This window comes from Malus domestica, chromosome 10 (assembly GCF_042453785.1).
Source record: "Malus domestica chromosome 10, GDT2T_hap1".
Taxonomy (NCBI): Eukaryota; Viridiplantae; Streptophyta; class Magnoliopsida; order Rosales; family Rosaceae; genus Malus; species Malus domestica.
In genome coordinates, this window is record NC_091670.1 from 8,576,577 (window position 1) to 8,598,780 (window position 22,204).

General features: G+C 39.4%; 1 protein-coding gene across 1 annotated transcript; it reads left to right on the top strand.

Annotated features, from left to right (window-relative positions):
* The first annotated feature begins 3,420 nt into the window (after nt 1–3,420).
* Nucleotides 3,421–15,675, top strand: LOC103451556 (protein DETOXIFICATION 46, chloroplastic). The gene is made up of 14 exons (XM_029109551.2): nt 3,421–3,999; nt 4,109–4,203; nt 5,188–5,296; nt 5,458–5,513; nt 6,154–6,209; nt 6,681–6,819; nt 6,959–7,096; nt 7,677–7,745; nt 7,832–7,942; nt 8,838–8,966; nt 14,215–14,292; nt 15,049–15,120; nt 15,214–15,276; nt 15,360–15,675. The coding sequence occupies exons 1-14, from the start codon at nt 3,549–3,551 to the stop codon at nt 15,459–15,461; spliced, it is 1,668 nt and encodes a 555-aa protein (XP_028965384.2). The 5' UTR covers nt 3,421–3,548; the 3' UTR covers nt 15,462–15,675.
* Nucleotides 15,676–22,204: the final 6,529 nt, after the last annotated feature.

Sequence of the window (22,204 nt, forward strand, 5' to 3'; positions counted from 1 at the left end):
TTACTGAATTTCATTTTTAATTTTTTTTTTGAAAACATGATCATCTGGTGGATGTAAGAAGATGAACGGTTCAGATCTTTGATATCACGTTTCGACATTTACAGTTAATTGAAATATAAGTCGATGTCATATAGTTTGTATAACCTTTATAAACATCAAGCAATATTTTCACTAACCGTAAAACTCTTAATATAATATCAACGATCCAAACCGTTCATCTTCCTGCATCCTCTAATAGATCAAGTTTTCAAAAAAAGAAAATCTGAAAAAACAAAATTTGATGAGAACAATGAAGCGTAAATGTAAACAACAATCAACGGTTAAATTTTGATCTATGATTTATATGATTACAGTGGCGAATTTCGAAGTTAAGCTCTTCATGAAAGTTGTAAAGCTTGTCATTACGAGCATTTATATATTTTTTCTATATTTTTTTACACTTCTACATTAATTAAAAAACTATTAAAGACTTTAGGTAAATGAAAATATACTTAAAAGAAAAATGCGTTTTTATGTTTTGGATGTGACAATATGGTATGTATATACTTATTTAGTATTATGTTTTTCATTTGATTATTTATTGGTTTAAAATATATTTTCCTTAACGGGTAACGAGTCGGGTCATATTACCTGTTAATATTATCGGGTCGATTTCAGGTCGGGTCATTTTACTCGTTTATTTTAACGGGTGTTACACGACACGACCCGTTAAGATATCGGGTATGACACGAAAACGACACGAATACCAGGTCTAATTATGGGGAGTTCACTATTAATAAACAGTGTTAGGAAACTGAGTTTTAGTATATATAATTTCAAGAACTAAAATATTTTTATTTTTGTGGAATAATTTTAACTTGGATTTCTTTTTTGGTAAATTTTTTTTTGTAACTTTGAGTTATGTTATCTTAATTAACTTTTATGAATGTTTTAACTTAAAAAATTTAAATCCTGACAAAATTTTCAAAACCAAATAAATCACATTAACCAACGAAAATTCAACATATACGTTGTAGGAAAAAAAATTGACAAAGAGAGGAATAGCTAGGTTAGTGAAAAATAAGTTATGTGTTGTTTTTATAGTAGGGACATAGAAGGAAATAAAAGAGAGAGGATTTTCTCCCAAATTACCAAAAAAAGAGATGAGTTTTTTTTTTTGAACAAACTATATTATCTACACTAAAGGGGTGTGGGTGAGTTTAGCCTCACAATGAGCTAGTAATAAACATTAAATACACATTGTAGACACGTGTAAATGTCGATGAAATAAAAACTCACAAATACATTAAATTTCGACATCTTAGGGCTTATTGGCATGCATTGTGTGTCTCACAAATCGTACACACGGCACATGACTCACAAAAAATTTGACGAGTCATCAAGAGTGACATGTGTCAACATTTGGTGAAAAGTAATTAAGGAATTATTTTTATTAATTCTTTAATTAATTTCAATTTAAATCAAATAAATTACTTGATTTAAAATGCCAATGCAAACAAAGCCCTCTCATAAATACATCTTCACACTCAGGCGCTCAAACTTCCAAACAGTCAAAAGATTCAATAAACTTTGCATTCTTCGCCACACCTGTGAAGAACCACCAAGCACCCCTATACGTGTCTGTTCCTCCATCCCCACAAGCCAAATCCTTACAGCATCCGTTTATTCGAGATCAAGTCACTACGACACTCGGATCAACGATCATATACGTACACTCTACAACTCCAGATATCAAATTAGAGAATTTAAACATTGTAACAGAGATTGTAACCCTAATTCTACATTAATACGATCATTTACTTTGTACAGCATTCTTGTTTCATTTGTTCTAGAAATTTCGTGTTTTCACACGTTGAACAAAAGAAAAACATTAAAAACACAACATATGTGGCCACCTTGTGGTATTTTCATTTTGAAATATTTAAAAAAACACAACATCAGCGGCCAACTTGTGGTATTTTTCTATTATAATACTACAAAAAAACACAACATGGTGCTTTGATATATTGAGACGTGAGATCCTTTCATGCTTCCTCAGCTGCGCGGTGGAGTTTCAGCCGGCATTGGGAGGCTTAAGACATGGAAAATCCAAAGGTTACTCAAGATCTTGGTGGAGAGAGATTGATTCCGAAGTTTGCGTCTCGGTTGCTAGCAACGACAATCTATTAGTTCGCCGGTCAATTTTCCCTACTTTGCGTGAAATTAGAGCGGTTAAAGCTGCTTTCCCTTGTCTTCGTTGGCAACACTTGCAATTGATTGTATGGCAACACTTGCACGGTGGAGGTTGTGCTTGGGCTCTTTTGTTTGTTGACCTCCAATCTCCCTCGTTTCTGTTCTCTCTAATTTGGTGGTTTCTCTATTGTTTTTATTGCCCCTTCGTTGCTTCAATGAAATTCTCTTGGCCAAAAATGAAAAGTGGAAAATGGGCCAAGGGTGCAACTCGGGCCCCAACCCTAACCAAACATTCCTAATTCGAGTTCGGGTTGTGTTCCGATTTATGCGGATTTATTCTGTTTCAAATTTAAATTGGGTTCTGGTTGAGTTTGAATTTATGCGGGTTTATTCGAACTCAAGTTTAAGTTGAGTTCGGATTTGATCAACTTTATCTAGTTCAATCTTGTAATACATTATTTTATAAATAGGGGTGTGATATCCACACACCCCATTTTTCTTCTCACACATTTTTTTAATTTTCGGCCGTCGGATCGGATGAATTGAAGAAAATCAACGGACATAAATTATCAAGGGGTGTGTGAGAAGTAAAATGAAATGATTGAATAGCATACCCCTATACATAAATATCAATTTTCGAAGCAAACAACGTCAAAACTATTTAAAGTTCAATTTACATATCATCATCTATACAAAAAAAAAACCAAATAAAGTGGGACACATTTCTAAAATTTAACCATGCAAAGTTAAATTAATTACAAGACAATATCAAAGTTTTAACTAAAAAAAAAAAAAAACTAAAAGCAACACTAACATTAATTTTTCAATTGAAAACCAAACAACAAACTTCAATCATATCCTTAGCTTATATAATATGAAGTGGAACATGTATTATGTGAATGAGCAATTCAGACTAAAAATTAAATTCAGGTTGAATTGATATGGGTGAGCAAAGTATAAACCCGGAATCGGATCCCCTTCGGACCTAAATGAATTGAGCCTACTCATCAAATGATCCGGGCTATTGAAATTTGATTTAACGGCTACAAATAGGGGGCCTCTAAAAGTTATAATAATTGTAGTCGTTGGATCAAATTTCAATGGTCCGAATAATTTGATATTTGGGCTCAGTTCCTTTGGGTCCGGAGGGGATCCAATTCAGCCTACCCCAATAAATGATTAGATTGAGGTCGGGTTGGATTTGTGTGGGTTATTACCAGCTGATCGGGTTTAAGATCCAATTGGGTATATAGGCGGGTTCGAAGACCCAATACGAACTTCTTGGCGTTGGTAGTCTCCTCCAAGTTTCCGCCTCCGTTTTCTTTTCTCGCGCCAGAGATTTTCCTGCCCATTTTCCCGGAAAATAAAAAACGAAAATGCAAACCAAAACCCTGATAGCTCACCCTCCTCACTCTCCCCTCCTCCAAAACCCTACTCCCAACGCTCTTTCTCAACCTTCTTTCTCCTTCACCACTCCATCTCTCTCTTTCCCCCCACGCTTTCACCACACACCTGCACTTCGCCTCCCATGGCTACGCTCATCCGCGCCTATACGGCGTCGTAATCGGTTCTGTACCGCCTGCAATGCCCAAACACCTGGAGTCCGCGCGGCAGACGATGGAGGGGACGATGATGCTTCGGTGTCTGCGGAGGGAATTGTGGAGGTTAAGAAAGAAGTGCTGGAGAGTCAGAATCTGTGGAGTCGGATGAAGGAGATTGCAGTGTTTACAGGACCCGCCACTGGGCTTTGGATGTGTGGCCCACTTATGAGTCTCATCGACACCGTCGTCATCGGTCAGGGAAGCTCCATTGAGCTTGCTGCCTTAGGTACTTAGATCTAATTTACTTTGATTTAATTGTTAATTTATACTTTTGTAAATTGTAATTGTGCTAGATTTTGTTTGGCTGAGCTTTATTTTACTATTTTGATATGCAGGCCCTGGAACTGTGATGTGTGATTATATGAGTTATGTGTTCATGTTCCTTTCCATTGCAACTTCAAACATGGTTGCCACTGCGCTTGCTAGGCGGGTTAGTTTCTCGTTCCATCTTGGATATATGTGCAGGCTTTCGTTGATAACAAGATGGGTTTGCCATGAATTTTTTTATTTTTTTTGGGTATTTTTGTGTCACATTGATTCACAGGCAATGCAATGCAACTTGAAAGTATTCTGAATTGTATTATGTATCACTCAGCGAATGTAAAAACTTGTTCCAGTTGCTGACAAAATGAGATGTTTTTTCCTGGATTGGGTTTTATGAGATCAATCATTAACTTATTCTTTGAAAAACAGAAGCTACGGATTTTTTGCTATTGTTTATTATATTATTTTCATGCGGTAAAGAGAGGCCATTCTGGATTGATGATAGCTTTCTCTTTGTCAAAATGATATGTCATGGTGGGGCTTTCAGTGGTTGACATTTCGGCACGTCCTCCAGAAGTTCCTCGGGGAATTTTTCTCAACATGAGATAGTGTAGAACACCTGAGTTCTGTAAGCATGAGTCGTGATTGCTGATATAGTAGTAGTCATTCCAAGTAAGGAATCCAGGGAGGTATAGTCTTTTGCGAAATTGGATGCAACTAAACGGCCGTAGTTAGGTGGGCATGAATCATGCACATTGGATGGGTAGTCTTTTGCTCAACCATGTATTTGGTTCTTTATTGAAATGTCATTGCAGGGCTTCTTTAGTTAAACACAGACAATGATAGCTGATGACTTGCTTGTGAGCATGGACATGAGTTTTGTTGTGTGTCTTGTTCAACTGTTACTTTTATGTTCATGCACTCAGTATGTACATTTGTTAATTGTTATCACTCCATTTTAATAGACTACATTTATTGCTTTGGCATAAAACCATGAATTCTTTTCTCTCTTCTTTCATCTTTACTTTTCCGAGAGAAAAAAATTGTATTCTGTATACTTGGGGATGCTCTTGCTGGATTCATTTACCACTTTAATCACTATTTTCCATGACTTTTACTGTATTTTTTTGACTTCTTAGAATTGGTACAGGATAAAAGTGAAGTGCAACATCAGATATCTATTTTGCTCTTTGTTGGATTGGCCAGTGGCTTCTTAATGGTTTTATTTACAAGATTCTTTGGTTCATGGGCACTAACTGGTAATAAGAACTGGTACATATTTTAAATATCGCTTGATTGTTTTTTCCTTTTAAGTAGTGCATCTTAGAAAATAGCACATAGCAAGAGTTTTCTGAGTTTGTAATACTAGCATAGAATCATAGACGATTATTGACTGATCCAATTTTTCTGGCCTTTTCAGCTTTTACTGGATCAAAGAATGTGGATATTATTCATGCAGCAAATACATATGTTCAGGTTTTTTTCCTTCTTTTTTCTTTTAATCGTTCATTTGTTTTTTTCCCCTTAAGCTAAACATGCTTGATTACACCTCTTACTGAAGATTCTTCTCTCTATAAATGGTAAAATTTAAACAAGGATAACAAGTCTAACAGATTGTCATTTTACTTTGTCTTTTTGTTACATTTGACTTGCTCTTAGTTATTAGGTCACACCTATGCTGTACAATGATACATACATTGAGAATGAGATTTGTGTTAGACTTTGCAATATCGTGTCAATATTATTTGACCCAAGACTGCCTTCTTTTTGTTTATTGCCATGATTTATATTTATCTTATGGAAGGTCCACAAAAAATAGTCTGCCTTATTGTTTTTGTATTTTTCATGTAAATGGGTTGGTGTGGGGGATGTTCAAACTAAATGCTTCTGCGACATTATTTTTTTCCCAGAAATTAAGTGATTACTTCTCTGTTCTCATTGATCATTAGTATATGAAATTCAGAGTGAATTTTCTCTTTACCTTATTGCTATGATGTCAATGTCATCCTCCACTTCAATGGATGATCTCTTTCTACTTCATGTTCTTCTACAAATAGAAGAATCCCTGCATTGAATTTCTTTAAATGTTTGGTAATCTAACAGAATCTGTTGGCAGATACGAGGATTGGCATGGCCTGCACTTCTAGTTGGTTGGGTTGCTCAGAGTGCAAGGTTATTATATCTCTACCCATGGATTATCTACATCAGACATTTCTAACCGTTTATAGATATAGATGTAAATCTGTAATCATAGAAGCTCCAGTTGTCCTGTTTGTTCAAATAACTAGCAACTTCTCTATGTAATGGATATGTTAATGGCCTTAATATCTTTTTAACCCGGGTGATATTGATTTTATATGGTGAGTGCTGGGAAGAATTCACTGTTGGAGAAAGAAAATTGGCATGGTATAGGAATTGAAAAATCAAATTCTGCTAAGTTAATTTAATTTAATTTATGAATTTACATATCAGAAACAAGTATGAGACGAGCATTCTCAATTTGACCTTTTACTTTGACTTGAATCACTTATTTTTTGCCTAAGGGAAGGTCATCTCTGGCAGGAAATTTAAATGCCAAGGTTAATGAGCTTGTGAGCAGCTGTTACTTCATTCAATATCTGATATTCTGAATCTGTTTCCCAGTCTTGGCATGAAAGATTCCTGGGGTCCTTTGAAGGCATTGGCTGTAGCCAGTGCCGTAAATGGAGTTGGTGATGTACTCTTGTGCAGCTTTTTAGGCTATGGTATTGCTGGTGCAGCGTGGGCAACAATGGTGTCACAGGTTTGAATATTTTATCATATGTTCTTAACAAATTAATTTCCTTTTTCATTGCTATTGACCGTTATGGTTTCAATATTCCTATCATGGCTTTGTCGAAGCATTAACTTGCTTTCCACAACTATTCACTGGTTTATTTTAGGTTATTGCAGGATATATGATGACTGAAGCTCTCAACAAGAAAGGATACAATGCCTATGCCATCTCTGTTCCCTCGTCCAAGGAACTTCTAACAGTACTTGGACTTGCTGCTCCCGTATTTATTACAATGATGTCAAAGGTTATAGTTTACTCAATTAGATTTCTTTATCTAGTTTCATGCAAATTTGTCATCATTTAGACTCTTGAACTCATCCTCAAATTGATAAGGGGCAATTTTGAACTGGAACTCCAAAATTCTTGGATGCTGATGCTCTCCTGAAGAACAACTAGACATATTAGTCTGCTTTAACAACTTAGGCATCATGTGATACAACTGATCGCATTATGTGTCTTCACAACTCAAAGACATCATAGAGACGTTTGTTCAGAAATATGACGACGTAGATATAGCATAGCGAAGTTTGTTGAAAAAATGAAACAAAATTCTCTTTTTCTAGAAGAAGATTGAATCTCAAAGAGTCAAAATCAATGCGCTGATACCATGATGAGAAAGAAAGGAGAAAGTTGGTTTAATCACAGAAGGATTTAAAGAGAACACAACCTAAGCATAATAGTAATCTAAACTACCACCAAATCAGTTAATTCAGGAAAACACTAGTTCACACCCATAACCAGATTAGGCAACCAATATATTCTACCCAACTGTAACCTTCAACTAAATATGTTTTGTTCTCTAATAGAGGTACTGTGATATATAGGTGGCTTTCTACTCTCTCCTTGTGTATTTTGCGACATCTATGGGAACAAATACCATGGCTGCTCATCAGGTTGGTTTTGGTCAAATTTGTCTTGTTGGTCTTTCTTTTTGTAGATAAGATGGTTATTTGCATTGATCCCTCACCATTTTCTCTAGGTCATGATTCAAACATTCTGCATGTGTACAGTGTGGGGTGAACCTCTCTCTCAAACTGCACAATCGTTTATGCCCGAGTTTATATATGGAGTAAATCGAAGTTTGGCAAAGGTTTGTCCTACTCAATTCTATTAATATGGTAACATCTAATTTTCAATCTTGGTTGTACTGGTTGAGATGCGAAAATTCTTCATGTGTATTTTGGTGCGACAAATAAACTAGATAGAATACTCCTCTTTCAATGAATATGCTGTATTAATCTTTATTTATTCATTGTCTAGTATGGTAACATCTAATTTTCAATCTTGGTTGTACTGGTTGAGATGTGAAAATGCTTCATGTGTATTTTGGTGCGACGAATAAACTAGATAGAATTCTCCTCTTTCAATGAAGGGTGAAGTGCCGATTTAATCCCTGAACTTTCACCTCAATGAAAATTAGGTTCCTGAATTATTTTTTCGGTAAGATAAGTCCCTAAATTCATTATAAATTGCTAATTTCATCCCTACTATTATATTCAAAGCTATTTTATCCAATTTTTCGTCAACTTAAGTCACTTGACACACTTTAGAGTGTAATACCATCATTTTCTTGTCTATAAGCCCTTAACATTTCATATAGGTTGCGAATTTAATGTCTAATTTACCCTCAAAAGTTAACTTACAATATTTCTGTATGAAAAACTATCAATTTATCCTCCAAAGTTAACTCTATACACTATTTCTTTATGAAAAACTACCAATCTACCCTCCTATGTGTATCACATGCAAGTAATGTGACTTAAATTGACGAAAAATTGAATATAGTAGCTTCAAATATAACATTAGGGATGTAATTGGCAGATTTTTATAATTCAGGGACTAATTTTTCTGAAAAAATAGTTTAGGGACCCAATTTTCACTAGGGTGATAATTCAGGGACTAAATTGGTTGTTTACCCTTCAATGAATATGCTGTATTAATCTTTATTTATTCATTGTCTTCTGAAATTTTTTGATATGAAACAGGCTCGAATGCTGCTCAAGTCACTTGTCATCATTGGAGCTATACTTGGTTCAGTATTAGGGATTGTCGGAACATGTATTCCATGGTTGTTTCCCAATATCTTTACACCTGATCAGATGATCATTCAGGAGGTTGGTTCTTGCTTTCTTGAACTCATTAATGTCGTCCTACTTCCTGTTTCTTGTTGCCATTAATTATAAGTTGTATTGTGGTATCTTAATCAAGGGGAGTGTCAAGTTGGGTTTTATTGCTCCATCATAAGTTATATTGATTATTCTACAATATTGTAAAGAACTTAGCGAAGAAGGCTTTGGTGTATTTAACACAATACGTGGAAATGAAGGAAAGCTTATTTATTGATATCCCCGATAAGCTACAAATATGTACATATACATGAGTCAAAATAAACAAACAAGATGGAGCCTTCACAAAGGTTGCTTAAGAGAAGTCTCAGCAGTCGGTAGAGCCCCAGAAAGAGAAGGCATCGGAGGGGGATCATTCGGAGCCTCAGTACTGGACAGAACCCTAGAAGGAGGAGGCATCAGAGGTTGATCATTTGGAGCTTCATTACGCGGTACAGCCCCAGAAGACGAAGGCAATAAATGCCTTTGGAACAAACCCACAAATCTCTGATGATCAAGTAAAACCTGACCATCAGTTTCCTTCATCTGGTCAAGCTTCCTCTTCATGTTTGTAGCATAGTCATGTGCGAGCCGGTGCAACTGTTTATTCTCATGCTTGAGCCCTTTAATCTCCTGTTTGAGACTCATCACTTCGGTCTCCAATGATTCAACTTGGCGGGTTCGAGCAAATAGGCGTTGGGCCATATTAGACACAGAACCTGCACACTGAACACTGAGAGCCAGCGAATCCTTAACAGCTAACTCATCAGACCGTTTGGAAAGTAGTCTGTTATTTTTGGGAGTGAGAAGGTTCCTGGCCACCACCGCAGCGGTCATATCATTCTTCATCACGGAATCCCCAACGGTAAGAGGACCAGTAGGGGAGACGAAGGATGGGCGCCATATGTTGTCTGGAGAAGGCGGGGCTGCCTCTTCAACAAGGTTCAAGTCAAAACGACGGTCGGAGGGGCCAGACATTTTCAAAGGTGTTGAAGAGAGAAGAGGTCGGACAAATCAAGATCTTAGAAGTGCAAGAATAGAGCTTCTACTGGTGGAGATTCAAGTGTGCTCTGGAACTTAATGCCAGCCCCTATAAAAAGCTGCACTCGACGGAGCTTCAGACATCGAAGAGGCGCCTGCTCAGAAATCGAAGAGGCGTTTGCTTTCTCAAAAGCTGGGCTGCTTAGAGACCACGAGGGTTGATCTCATAAATCGAAGAGGTGTTTGCTTTCTCAAAAGTTGGGCTGCTCAAAGACCACGAAAGCCGATCTCAGAAATCGAAGAGGCGCTCGCTGTCTCAAAAGCTGGGCTCCTCAGAGACCACGAGGGCCGATCTCAGAAATCGAAGAGGCACCTACTTTTCCAGCCTTGTCAGCATCTGTCACACGCACACTCAGCTTTGCGGAAATTATGGGTATTCTGTCGAAGACTTCTGGGGAAGTAGAAAACACATGAATCTTACTGTCCAATCACCCACTTCCCACACGCAACAATAGCTCATGGGTACCACATATAACTTTGCCAAAGTTCTCTGCCAAAGTTGAGCACGTGAAGCTTGCAGCTCCCACTACATCACTCTGACCAAGAAGGGTAAAAGAATAGCAAAGAAACAGCACTAACAAAGTTTAGACCCATAAATTTTGAAGGTCTAGCTACCATATTATTACCCACAAGGGTAAAGGAACAGTACCACTGCTGGATAATTGGAAAGTCCCTGTGTGTCAACCTCTGTGCCTCGTGGCAAGGTAGACTAGCAAACATGCCCAACCTTTACTCACATTCGAGAAAACACTCCCAATAAGATTGCTTGCTCCAAAATCGAAGAGGCACCGTCCTCCGAATCTCGAGAGCAAGACTCCCAACATGACTACTTTCTCAAAAATCGAAGAGAGGGTAAAGGAACAGTACCATTGCTGGATAATTGGAAAGTCCCTGTGTGTCAACCTCTGTGCTTCGTGGCAAGGTAGACTAGCAAACATGCCCAACCTTTACTCACATTCGAGAAAACACTCCCAACAAGATTGCTTGCTCCAAAATCGAAGAGGCACCGCCCTCCGAATCTCGAGAGCCAGACTCCCAACATGATTACTTTCTCAAAAATCGAAGAGACACTGCTCCCGAATCTCAAGAGCCAGACCCCCAGCATGATTGCTTTCTCAAAAATCGAAGAGGCATCGTTCTCCGAATCAATCGAAGAGGCGCTCGCTTTCTCAAAAGCTGGGCTGCTCAGAGACCACGAGGGCCGATCTCAGAAATCGAAGAGGCACCTACTTTTCTAGCCTTGTCAGCACCTGTCACACACACACTCAGCTTTGCGGAAATTATGGGCATTCTGTCGAAGACTTCTGGTGAAGTAGAAAGCACATGAATCTTACTGTTCAATCACCCACTTCCCACACGCAACAATAGCTCATGGGTACCACAGATAACTTTGCCAAAGTCTCTGCCAAAGTTGAGCACGTGAAGCTTGCAGCTCCCACTACATCGCTCTGACCAAGAAAGGTAAAAGAATAACAAAGAAACAGCACTAACAAAGTTTAGACACATAAATTTTGAAGGTCTAGCTACCATATTATTACCCACAAGGGTAAAGGAACAGTACCACTGCTGGATAATTGGAAAGTCCCTGTGTGTCAACCTCCGTGCTTCGTGGCAAGGTAGACTAGCAAACATGCCCAACCTTTACTCACATCCGAGAAAACACTCCCAACAAGATTGCTTACTCCAAAATCGAAGAGGCACCGCCCTCCGAATCTCGAGAGCCAGACTCCCAACATGATTACTTTCTCAAAAATCGAAGAGACACTGTTCCCCGAATCTCGAGAGCCAGACCCCTAGCATGATTGCTTTCTCAAAAATCGAAGAAGCATCGTTCTCCGAATCTCGAGAGCCAGATACCACATACCACTTTTTCAAAGTGCTCTGACAGAGTTAAAACATGTGAAGCTGGCAGCTCCCACTACCGTGCTATGACCAAGCAGGGTAAAGGAATAGCATTACTACTTGTTGTTAGGGAGACTCCTATATATGTCGACCTCCATCCCCAACGGACAGGCAGACCTGCAAAAATGCTCAACCCTTCCTCATATCTGAGAGGGCACTCCCAACGAAGTCTTTCGAAATATTCAGCTTTCTTTCCCCCGGATAATATCTCTGCAAACAAGCTATACTAGAGCAAGAATATCTCATATCATCAGGGTTAAAAGCAAGAGTATCCCATATCATGCTTTTTCCCTGTCTTTTCCTTTGGCCTTGTTTTTACCTGCAAGACAAGGAGAAAGAGAGCAATCAGTCAGCACTTGAAATCAAGCTCCCAGCCAGGAACTGACTGCCTGGAACCCCTTACCTGATTACTTACCTGGCATTGCTCTCGAGTACTCATCTTCAACATCTTATGTTTCTAGGGAAGATACCGCATCTGCTTGAGGAACAGATAGGGCAAGTGCGAAGGATACAAGGAAGCATGTGGAGACAAGCGTAACAGCACACGTGCCGATACATCCATTACTCTGTCAAAAGCAAAAGTATCCCATATCAGCAAGGTCGAACGTACTCTAGATTTGATGGACTTGTTTTGACCCTCAAATTCTTCAGTCGGCCTTATACTCTGGAGGAAACCAGAAAACCCTCCAGCTCAGTTCAAGAATAAGCCTGTGGAAAGTTACTTCTTCAAAAGCAAAAGTATCCCATATCATCTCTTCTCATTTTTCTTCTCTTTATCCTTCATGCTGCTGCAAGATGGGGAGAAGGTGAACAATCAGCCGGAGCTCTGATTACTTACCTTGTCTGTCACCTCTTTTAGCAGATCCCCTAGCTCGGCGACTTGGGGGACTCCTACTACATGGTTTGTATCGCGCTTGACCAAGCCTGAAACTACAAGTAAGCTTCAAGTGAAATTGATACATTACCTTGTGCATCTCCACCAGTTAAAGATACCACCCCTGGATGGAGGAAGAGTACTTCCAGAGAAGCTGCCACATCTACCTATGAGACAGATAAGGCAAGTCAAGATGATACCACACTCCGATACTTAGAAGTTTTGTGATTACGAGATCGTTCTCCCACAATATTTCCTAATGTCACTTGTACTCTAATGTCATTTGTACTCTAATGTCATTTGTACTAAATCATTCACTTGTACTCACTAAAGGAGAGCTTGAACCTATGTACTTGTGTAAACCCTTCACAATTAATGAGAACTCTTCTATTCCGTGGACGTAGCCAATCTGGGTGAACCACGTACATCTTGTGTTTGCTTTCCTATCTCTATCCATTTATATACTTATCCACACTAATGACCGGAGCAATCTAGCGAAGATCACAAAAAGTGACCGTTTTCGCTACCTAGGATCTATCTTGCAAGAGAACGGAGAATTAGATGGAGATCTCAACCATAGAATACGAGCTGGATGGATGAAGTGTAAGAGTGCATCCGGCGTGTTGTGTGACCGTCGTAGGCCACTGAAGCTCAAGGGAAAATTTTATAGGACGGCAATAAGGCCAGCGATGTTGTATGGCACAGAATGTTGGGCGGTGAAACATCAACACGTACACAAAATGGGTGTAGCGGAGATGAGGATGCTTCGTGGGATGTGTGGGCACACGAGAAAGGATAAGATTGAGAATGAAGATATCCGAGGTAAAGTAGGAGTAGCCGAAATTGAAGGAAAGATGAGAGGAAATCGGTTCCGGTGATTTGGACATGTGCAAAGAAGGCCGACTGACGCTCCGGTTCGAAGATGTGACTACGGGACAGAGGTTCAGGGCTGAAGGGGTAGAGGAAGACCTAGGAAAACTTTGGAAGAGACTCTAAGAAAAGGCTTAGAGTACTTGGATCTAACGGAGGACATGACACAAAACCGAGCGCAATGGCGTTCTAGGATTCATATAGCCGACCCCACTTAGTGGGAAAAGGCTTTGTTGTTGTTGCTGTTGTTGCCATAAATATTTAGGGGTGTGCTAGGTGAGAATAAGAGTGTGTAAATCACTGATCCATTTGTAGCTTCCACCAGATAACATGTTATAAGTGGTTTGTGAGTCGTGACAACTGCTTTTAAACTGAATCATTACCACTTATTCTTCCAATAACATCCAACTTTTGGGCTCCATATATATATGATTTTTGACTGAGGGTATCCGTTGAGCTAAAAAAGTTGGACTAACTGATGTCTGTTCCATAAGGCGGCTGGTCTTCAAAAATCGTAATTACAGAAAATGTGCCACAAATGTACTAATATTCCGGTTTGTGTTAATGCAGATGCATAAAGTGCTGGTACCATATTTTCTTGCATTAATTGTGACGCCCCCCACTCACAGCCTTGAGGGAACATTGCTGGTATGTTTAATTTTATCTTTAGTAATGATTTTTCTCACATTCTTATTATAAGCATTTTTGTTTGCACAAATTGTGCCTGTCGTTTTGACCCAAAATTGGCAAGAACTACAATACTGTGTTTCCATTGGAAATAATGAGCGGTTCATCCTGTTTTTGAATGTGGAATATATGCTCTCTTGGAAGGGTTTTAGGAAATCTGATGGTCATGTTAGACACTTGAATAGGATTCTAATATCCTCATGGCATGGTATAACGTCTGATGAATGCTTCTTGTAATTTGTGTTAACTTCATGAAATATGCATAGTAAGCTCAATTTTCTATCTTTATTATGAGTTTTAATATTAGTTTAACTGAAAAGTTTTGACCTAGGAATTTTGTATGGGCGTCGTAGTTGATGGTAGGTGTCTACATCCCCCTTCTGCCATGCTTCCCATGATCAGAATTAACACTTGAGAGAAATAAGGAAACACATAAGCCTCTCGAGATGTTTGGTTTTGGGAAATAGTACTTCTGGAAGTAGCCTTTTCTTTTGTTTGTGAAATTTGAGTATCACAGGACAAACACGCGTTCAACAAGATTGTGTCATATTTTCTTGGTATCCACTATCCAAATTATAATTATACCCTCTCATGATTGAAATGTTTGGAGTTAAAATAAACTTCAACTTATTCGTTGATTTTAGATATTATTTTAGAGAGCTCTCTCCAATCATAGTTACAAACTTTTCTCCAGCATCAATATTTTGTTTATTTCAGGCCGGTCGAGATCTCAGATTTATTAGTCTGTCCATGAGCGGATGCTTTTCCTTAGGTGCACTGCTATTGCTGGTAAGATATTTTTTCTGGTGTCTTCTTAAACTGTTATCGGTTCTTTCTTTATACATACACTAACACTACCCTCCTCATTTTTTCTTCCACCAGCTTGTGAGCAGTAGAGGAGTTGGCTTAGCAGGCTGCTGGTGGGCACTGGCAGCATTCCAGTGGGTAAGCACAATATCCCTCTGGTTCTGCCTGTTTTAAAGTATTTACCGATTTGAACTTGTCTGAATACCAGTCTTCATTCTCAGAGTCGGTTTTTCCTCGCTCTACAACGGCTGATTTCTCCCAACGGCATACTTTATTCTGAAGATATGACCCGCTTCGAATTGGGAAAACTGAAATCTGTTTAGTCCAGGAATCAAAGGAACACAAGATACTACCACGATTAAATTCATGCTCACCATTTTAAGAGTCGTCAATTATACCAAAATTAGATGCAATAATATCCTAGAAGCCAAAAATGAGTTTGGCACAATTCTTGTATCCATAAACGAAACGAGCAAGGTAGTCTACTTGAAGATCCATAAAGCAGATGGAAGCAATGTTGGCTTTCTTTTCTAATCACTTTATGTGAGTATTATAGTATACTTTGCATGCTCGTCACCAAATGACTACTCTAAACAATGACAACTTCTTGTATGGCAAGAGTTCACCATCACAGTGGCGTCTCGTGCCAATAACGCACAGACGTGGAAGAAAGGTAATACATGTTCTTGTATAATTGGCACAGGTACACCATGCCGGTGCTATGTAAGTCCTTGCTGCGTACTTTTGTGGCAGGTAGAGAGAGTGAACAAGTGCCGCCTGGGCTTGGGCTGGGAGAGTGCTACTACGCGCAGTGGGCCCCTTTCCAGGTTCTAGCATTGCTATCTCTCTATCTCTATCTAAATTTGGACTTGAACACGGCACGGTGGTGCTCCGTGGTCGCCGCGCAATGTAACTGGTGGGTGCCACAGTGCTCATACCTCCAGCAACTAAAGAGGGAAAATTAAACAACTGTTGTAAGTGGTGGATCGTTATAATGGTTAGGGTTTTGAACCCATGATATCAAGGTTTCAAACTCTCATTCCTCACCATTAGCGTAGGAGATCACTTATAATGAAAATAAATAAACAATTGCCAATTTGTCACCATGCACCAGAAAGTGTAGGTTCTTTTGAAGTGTAGGATTCCAAAGAACCTATTCTGTCATGACAAGAAAATCTCTAGCTTTGGGTTCAATATAGAAAAAGCTGTGGCCACATTGCTTGACAAAGTGGCAAAACAAGGATAGCAAGGAGGACTTACATGGAATGGGTTCACCGTCACATGTTTCTTATCTAATAATACATTGTCATGTGCAAATTTTTCTTCTTACAATATATTATTAGCTTGGAATGTGACGGTGGATCTATTCCATGTATATAAAGCGTATGGAAGACTAGAGGAGGGCAGGATTGGAAATTAAATTATTATTATTTTATATTTTTGTAGCTGACGCAGAGGTAAAGAAAATCCTCGGACCTAATTTGAAAACCTAAACCAATAATACTAGGTAGAAGTATAATTCCTCGATTAATTTGATAGAAAGTTTAAAAATACAATTAGGGTTCGACAAAACTTACGAGGAAGAATAATTATAATTCCGAGTTTGCTACATTCACTCTAACATACGTTTTGCCTCTTTTTTACTTTAATATTATTTTATAGGTTGAGAAGATGTGTGAAGACATGGATGTGTATATTAATGAACAATCTTTTATTGTTTTATTTTATTTTAGTTTGTTTGCAATTGATGCGCATACCACCTCTCCCCGAAGTCCAATTCTACCAAAATGAAAAATTAATTTCCTATTTCATGTGGACACTGTAAAGATGTATTAGATGCTTCAAATATTGACAAGTGTACGTAGATTAGGTTGCTAAGTAGTTAAGTTTGTTATCAGTAGTTAACTTAGTGACTAAGATAGCCTTGTCTATATATATGTGTAGCTGTTGTAACACAGATTCATTCATTTCAATACATACAAGATATAATTCATTTCTCTCTCTAAGACTACCATTCTCTCGAATCTCTCTCTATCAAGAACACAGATTCATTCATTTCAGTTGAAAACTGAGTTGCAGAATATAAAGAAAGGTTCTGATTCTGTCTCTCAATATCTTCAAAGGATTAAGGATGTACAAGATCATCTCTCTGCTACAGGAGTGATCTTTGAAGATGATGACATTGTAATTTTGGCACTTAAAGGCTTGCCTGTTGAGTATAATACTTTTTGAACAGTTATAAGGGGGAGAGGCAATGTCATTTCACTCAAGGATTTCAGGTCCCAGCTATTAGCAGAAGAAGCTTGTTGATGCACAAAACCGGAAGTCTTGGAACAACGTAAATCCGACCGTGAATCTGCAAGAAAGTAAAGAACACAAGATGTATCGTGGTTCACCCCAATGTTTGGGCTACGTTCACACTGATGTTGATTGTATTTCTCTCTAACTGTATGTATGGGTTACAAGGGTAAGAGGGAGTCCCTTAGAGAAAGAGAGAGTTTGAAAGAGCTCTCTGCTTGTGAGGATGAGAGCTTTGTAATGTGAGAGTGAGGCTTCCGGATTGTGAGGGTGAGGAGGCCCTTTTATAGACTAAGGGCTCCTCCCCTTTTTACATATTTGCCCCTTCATTCATTACATAATTACATTTGAGTCCCCCGAGTATTTATACCAGGTCTAAATACGAAGGCCCTAAGTATGGTACAAACAGTATTCCCCCAAGTCTTCAATCAAGAGAGTCTTTTGGCTGAAAACTTGAAAATTCAGTCCATATGTGGGCCGAAGTAACTAGATGTCGTCTAGAACTGATACTCGATATGAGGCGGTGCCCAATTTGAAATGATGCTCAACTAGAAGTAGCACATGTTGCGAGACTGATCTGCTTGTGGCTTATGTTGCCTTGGTTGGCTCGGCTTGTGGCGTTGAAGGTGAAGGAGTCCTTTTTATAGAATAAGGGCTCGCTCCTCAATACATGAATGATGGGCTAGAGTTGATGCTCTCTAATGATGGCGAGGGAGTCCCTTTTGTAAAATAAGGGCTCACTCCTCAATACATAAGTGATGGGTTAGGAGTGATGCTCGCGGCGATGCGGTTGCTCAGCTGGCGACGATGCTCTCTAATAAAGGTGAGGGAGTTCCTTTTATAAAATAAGGGCTCGCTCCTTAGTACATGAATAATGGGTTAAGAGTGATGCTCGCGGCGAGGCGGTTGCTCAGCTGGCGGCGAGGCGGTTGCTCAGCTGGCGGCGATGCTCTCTAATGAAGGTGAGGGAGTCCCCTTTATAAAATAAGGGTTCGCTCCTCAATACATGAATAATGGGTGTTCTCTAATGAAAGTGAGGGAGTTCATTTTATAAAATAAAGGTTCACTCCTCAATACATAAATGATGGGTTAAGTCCCCCCAAGTATTTTTCATAAGGCCCAGTTGTGGAAGCCCAATATATGGTACATAGTGTAGTCCCCCAAGTCTTCAGTCAATAGGGTCTGTTGGCTGGAAACTTCAAATTGAATCCATGTATGTGCCGAAATGGCGGTTGTTCGGCGGCGGTATTTGTATATCATGCACTGAAGCTTTGTAGGTGAAGTTTTGAAAGTGAAGCTTTAAAGCTAGAGCTCTGTAGATAAGGCTTCGAAGCTGGAGCTTTTGTAAATTGAGCTTTTGAAGCTAGAGCTCTGTAAATGAAGCTTTCGAAGCTGATTGACATGAGTGATGCTCATGAATGTTGACATGAATGATTATGAATGTTTATATATGATTGACATGAGTGATGCTCATGAATGTTTATGTATGATTGACATGAGTGATGCTCATGTATAATTTTGGAGTACTGGACGTACTTTTGACCACCTGGTTGGTGATAATAGCGACAGGGTGCCGAATAATTTTGGAGTACTGGGCGTACTTTTGATCACCTGGTTGGTGATAATAGCAGCAGGGTGCCGAATAATTTTGGAGTACTGGGTGTACTTTTGATCACCTGGTTGGTGATAATAGCAGCAGGGTGCCGAATAAATTTGAAGTCATAGGGTCTGGCTCTTTTGGGCATATGGGCCTTCACCCTTCACATAACATTCCAGCCCATTATTTTGGGCTTGCCATTTTTTTTTGGCATGCTGCCTGTTGATGCACAAAACAGGAGGGGTCTTGGAACAACGTAAATCCGACCGTGAATATGCAAGAAAGTAAATAACACAAGATGTATCGTGGTTCACCTTAATGTTTGGGCTACGTCCACACTGATATTGTATTTCTTTGAGATGTTGAAGAGGATAAAGAAAGCTTCTATGTGAGGATGAGAGCTTTGAATCTCAGAGTATGAGAGGCTTTGAGAGGGTGAGGGGTCAGGCCTAAGAATTAGCCTCCTCTAATGAGGAGAGTGGGGTGTCCTTTTATAGAATAAGGACTTCTCACTTATTACATATTTGCCCATTCCTTTATTACATAATAACATTTAAGTCCCTCGAGTATTTATAAGAGATCTAAATACGGAGGCCCTAAGTATGGTATAAACAGTAGTTCCCCAAGTCTTCAGTCAAGATAGTCTTTTAGCTGGAGACTTGAAATTCAATCCATGTGTGGGTTGAAGTAACTAGATGTTGTCTTTAACTGATACTTGATATGAGACGGTGCTCAGAGTGAAATGATGATCAATTAGAAGTAGCACATGTTGCGAGGCTGCTCTGCTTGTGGCTTATGTTGCATTGGTTGGCTCGGCTTACGGCGTTGATGGTGAGAGAGTCCCTTTTATATAATAAGGGCTCGCTCCTCAATACATAAATGATGGGCTAGAGTTGATGCTTGCGGCGAGGCGGTTGCTCAGTAGGCGGCGATGCTCTCTAATGATGGTGAGGGAGTCCCTTTTATAAGATAAGGGCTCGCTCCTCAATACATAAGTGATGGGTTAAGAGTGATGCTCGCAGCGAGGTGGTTGCTCAGCTGGCGGCGATGCTCTCTAGTGATGGTGAGGGAGTCTCTTTTATAAAATAAGGGCTTGCTCCTTAGTACATGAAGAATGGGTGCTCTCTAATGAAAGTGAAGGAGTTCCTTTCATAGAATAAGAGCTCGCTCCTCAATACATAAGTGATGGGCTAAGTCCCCTAAATATTTTTTATGAGGCCCAGTTGAGGCTCAATATATGGTACATAATGTAGTCCCCCAAGTCTTCGGTCAATAGAGTCTGTTGGCTGGAGACTTCAAATCGAATCCATGTATGGGCCGAAGTGGCGGTTGTTCGGAGGCGGTATTTGTATACCCTGCACTGAAGCTTTGAAGCTAGAGCTTTGCAAGTGAAGCTTTGAAGCTAGAGCTCTGTAAATGAAGCTTTTGAAGCTAGATTGACATGAGTGATACTCATGAATGTTTATGTTGATTGACATGAGTGATGCTCATGGATGTTGACATGAGTGATGCTCATGAATGTTGACATGAATGATGCTCATGAATGTTGACATGAATGATGCTCATGAATGTTGACATGAATAATGCTCATGAATGTTTATGTATGAATAACATGAGTGATGCTCATGTATAATTTTGGAGTAATGGGCGTACTTTTGATCACCTGGTTGGTGATAATAGCGGCAGGTTGCGAATAATTTTGAAGTACTGGACGTACTTTTGATCACCAAAATACCGGCAGGTTGCCAAATAATTTTGGAGTACTGGGCGTACTTTTGATCACCTGGTTGGTGATAATAGCAGCACGTTGCCGAATAATTTTGGAGTACTGGGCGTACTTTTGATCACCTGGTTGGTGATAATAGCGGCACGTTGCCGAATAATTTTGGAGTACTGGGCGTACTTTTGATTACCAGGTTGGTAATAATAGCGGCAGGTTGCCGAATAATTTTGAAGTACTGGACGTACTTTTGATCATCTGGTTGGTGATAATAGAAGGTCTGGCTCTTTTAGGCATATGGACCTTCGCCCTCCATATAACATTCCAGCCCATTATTTTGGGCTTTGCTGTTTTTTTTTTTTTTACTACCCTCTGATGGGGTTATACAGATGTTTCCGAAAGATAAGAAAAATAAATTACATCATTCAAAAATAAATCCGACTCTCTGCTCAATGGGTCACGCCCATAATTCTTTTTTCCGCATGCCATCACCACTGCAATTATCTCTGCTTCTCTGATGAGCATCACAACTATCATTGTCTTCCTTTATTGTTGTCACTTCAGCCCTACTTTTTCTTCTTTTTGACGAAATAAAGGTAATTCCTCTCTCTTCCATCTTATCAAAAGCTGAAAGAGCATTACTTGTATTGACGTTTCCCACCATCTCACTCACTTTAGTTGCAGTCTTCGCAGACTGAGCACGTGCTTTGAGGGTATCTTGTCTCATGTATCTTGCTTTCTAAAAGCCGTGTATTAGACATAAGATTATCAAAAACAGCTTTCCGTTGGTCAAGTTGAGATTTCAAAGTATTAGAATTATCTTGCTTTCCAGTGGCTTCTTCAGAAAACGTGGGAGCATGTGCAGCCCGGTCAAGATATATCCTCCTCATTTGTCTTTTTCTTACTTTTGTTTTTCTTTCTTTTTCCCGAATGGGGACCCACAGCACATGATTATCATTCCCCTGTTCAAATATGGAGACCGAAAACTTGCACGACTGAGCTCGATCTATGAAGAGAAGTGAATATGTGGTGGCGGATCTGACCATGGCGATGGAGATTCAGTGCATGTTTCTGGTAATTCAAGATCCCCATAAACCAGAAGTCAAAATCATCCACAGTAACTATTTCTACGTATTTTTGCGACGGCTTCTTCATGTTCTCGCTCTGGTTGACCGCCTTGATCTTCTTCACTGGGATCACCACCTTGTAATGGACTCTGCTGACCAACTGTTGTCCGTCCGAATCTGACAATGGAAGTTTGATCGATCTCTCGCTGCAAAACGCAATCTTGTCGTTCGAGATGAAGATGAGGTCTGCCATAGGACCCGCCGTGGTCGACAGATAACACTAGGATGCCTTGAGCAGCTTCTTTCCTGCGTTAGTGCTGAATGTGTGCTTGAACACCTCTAACGTCCCTCCTGCTTTTACAATCTTAGCCCCTAACCTCAGCT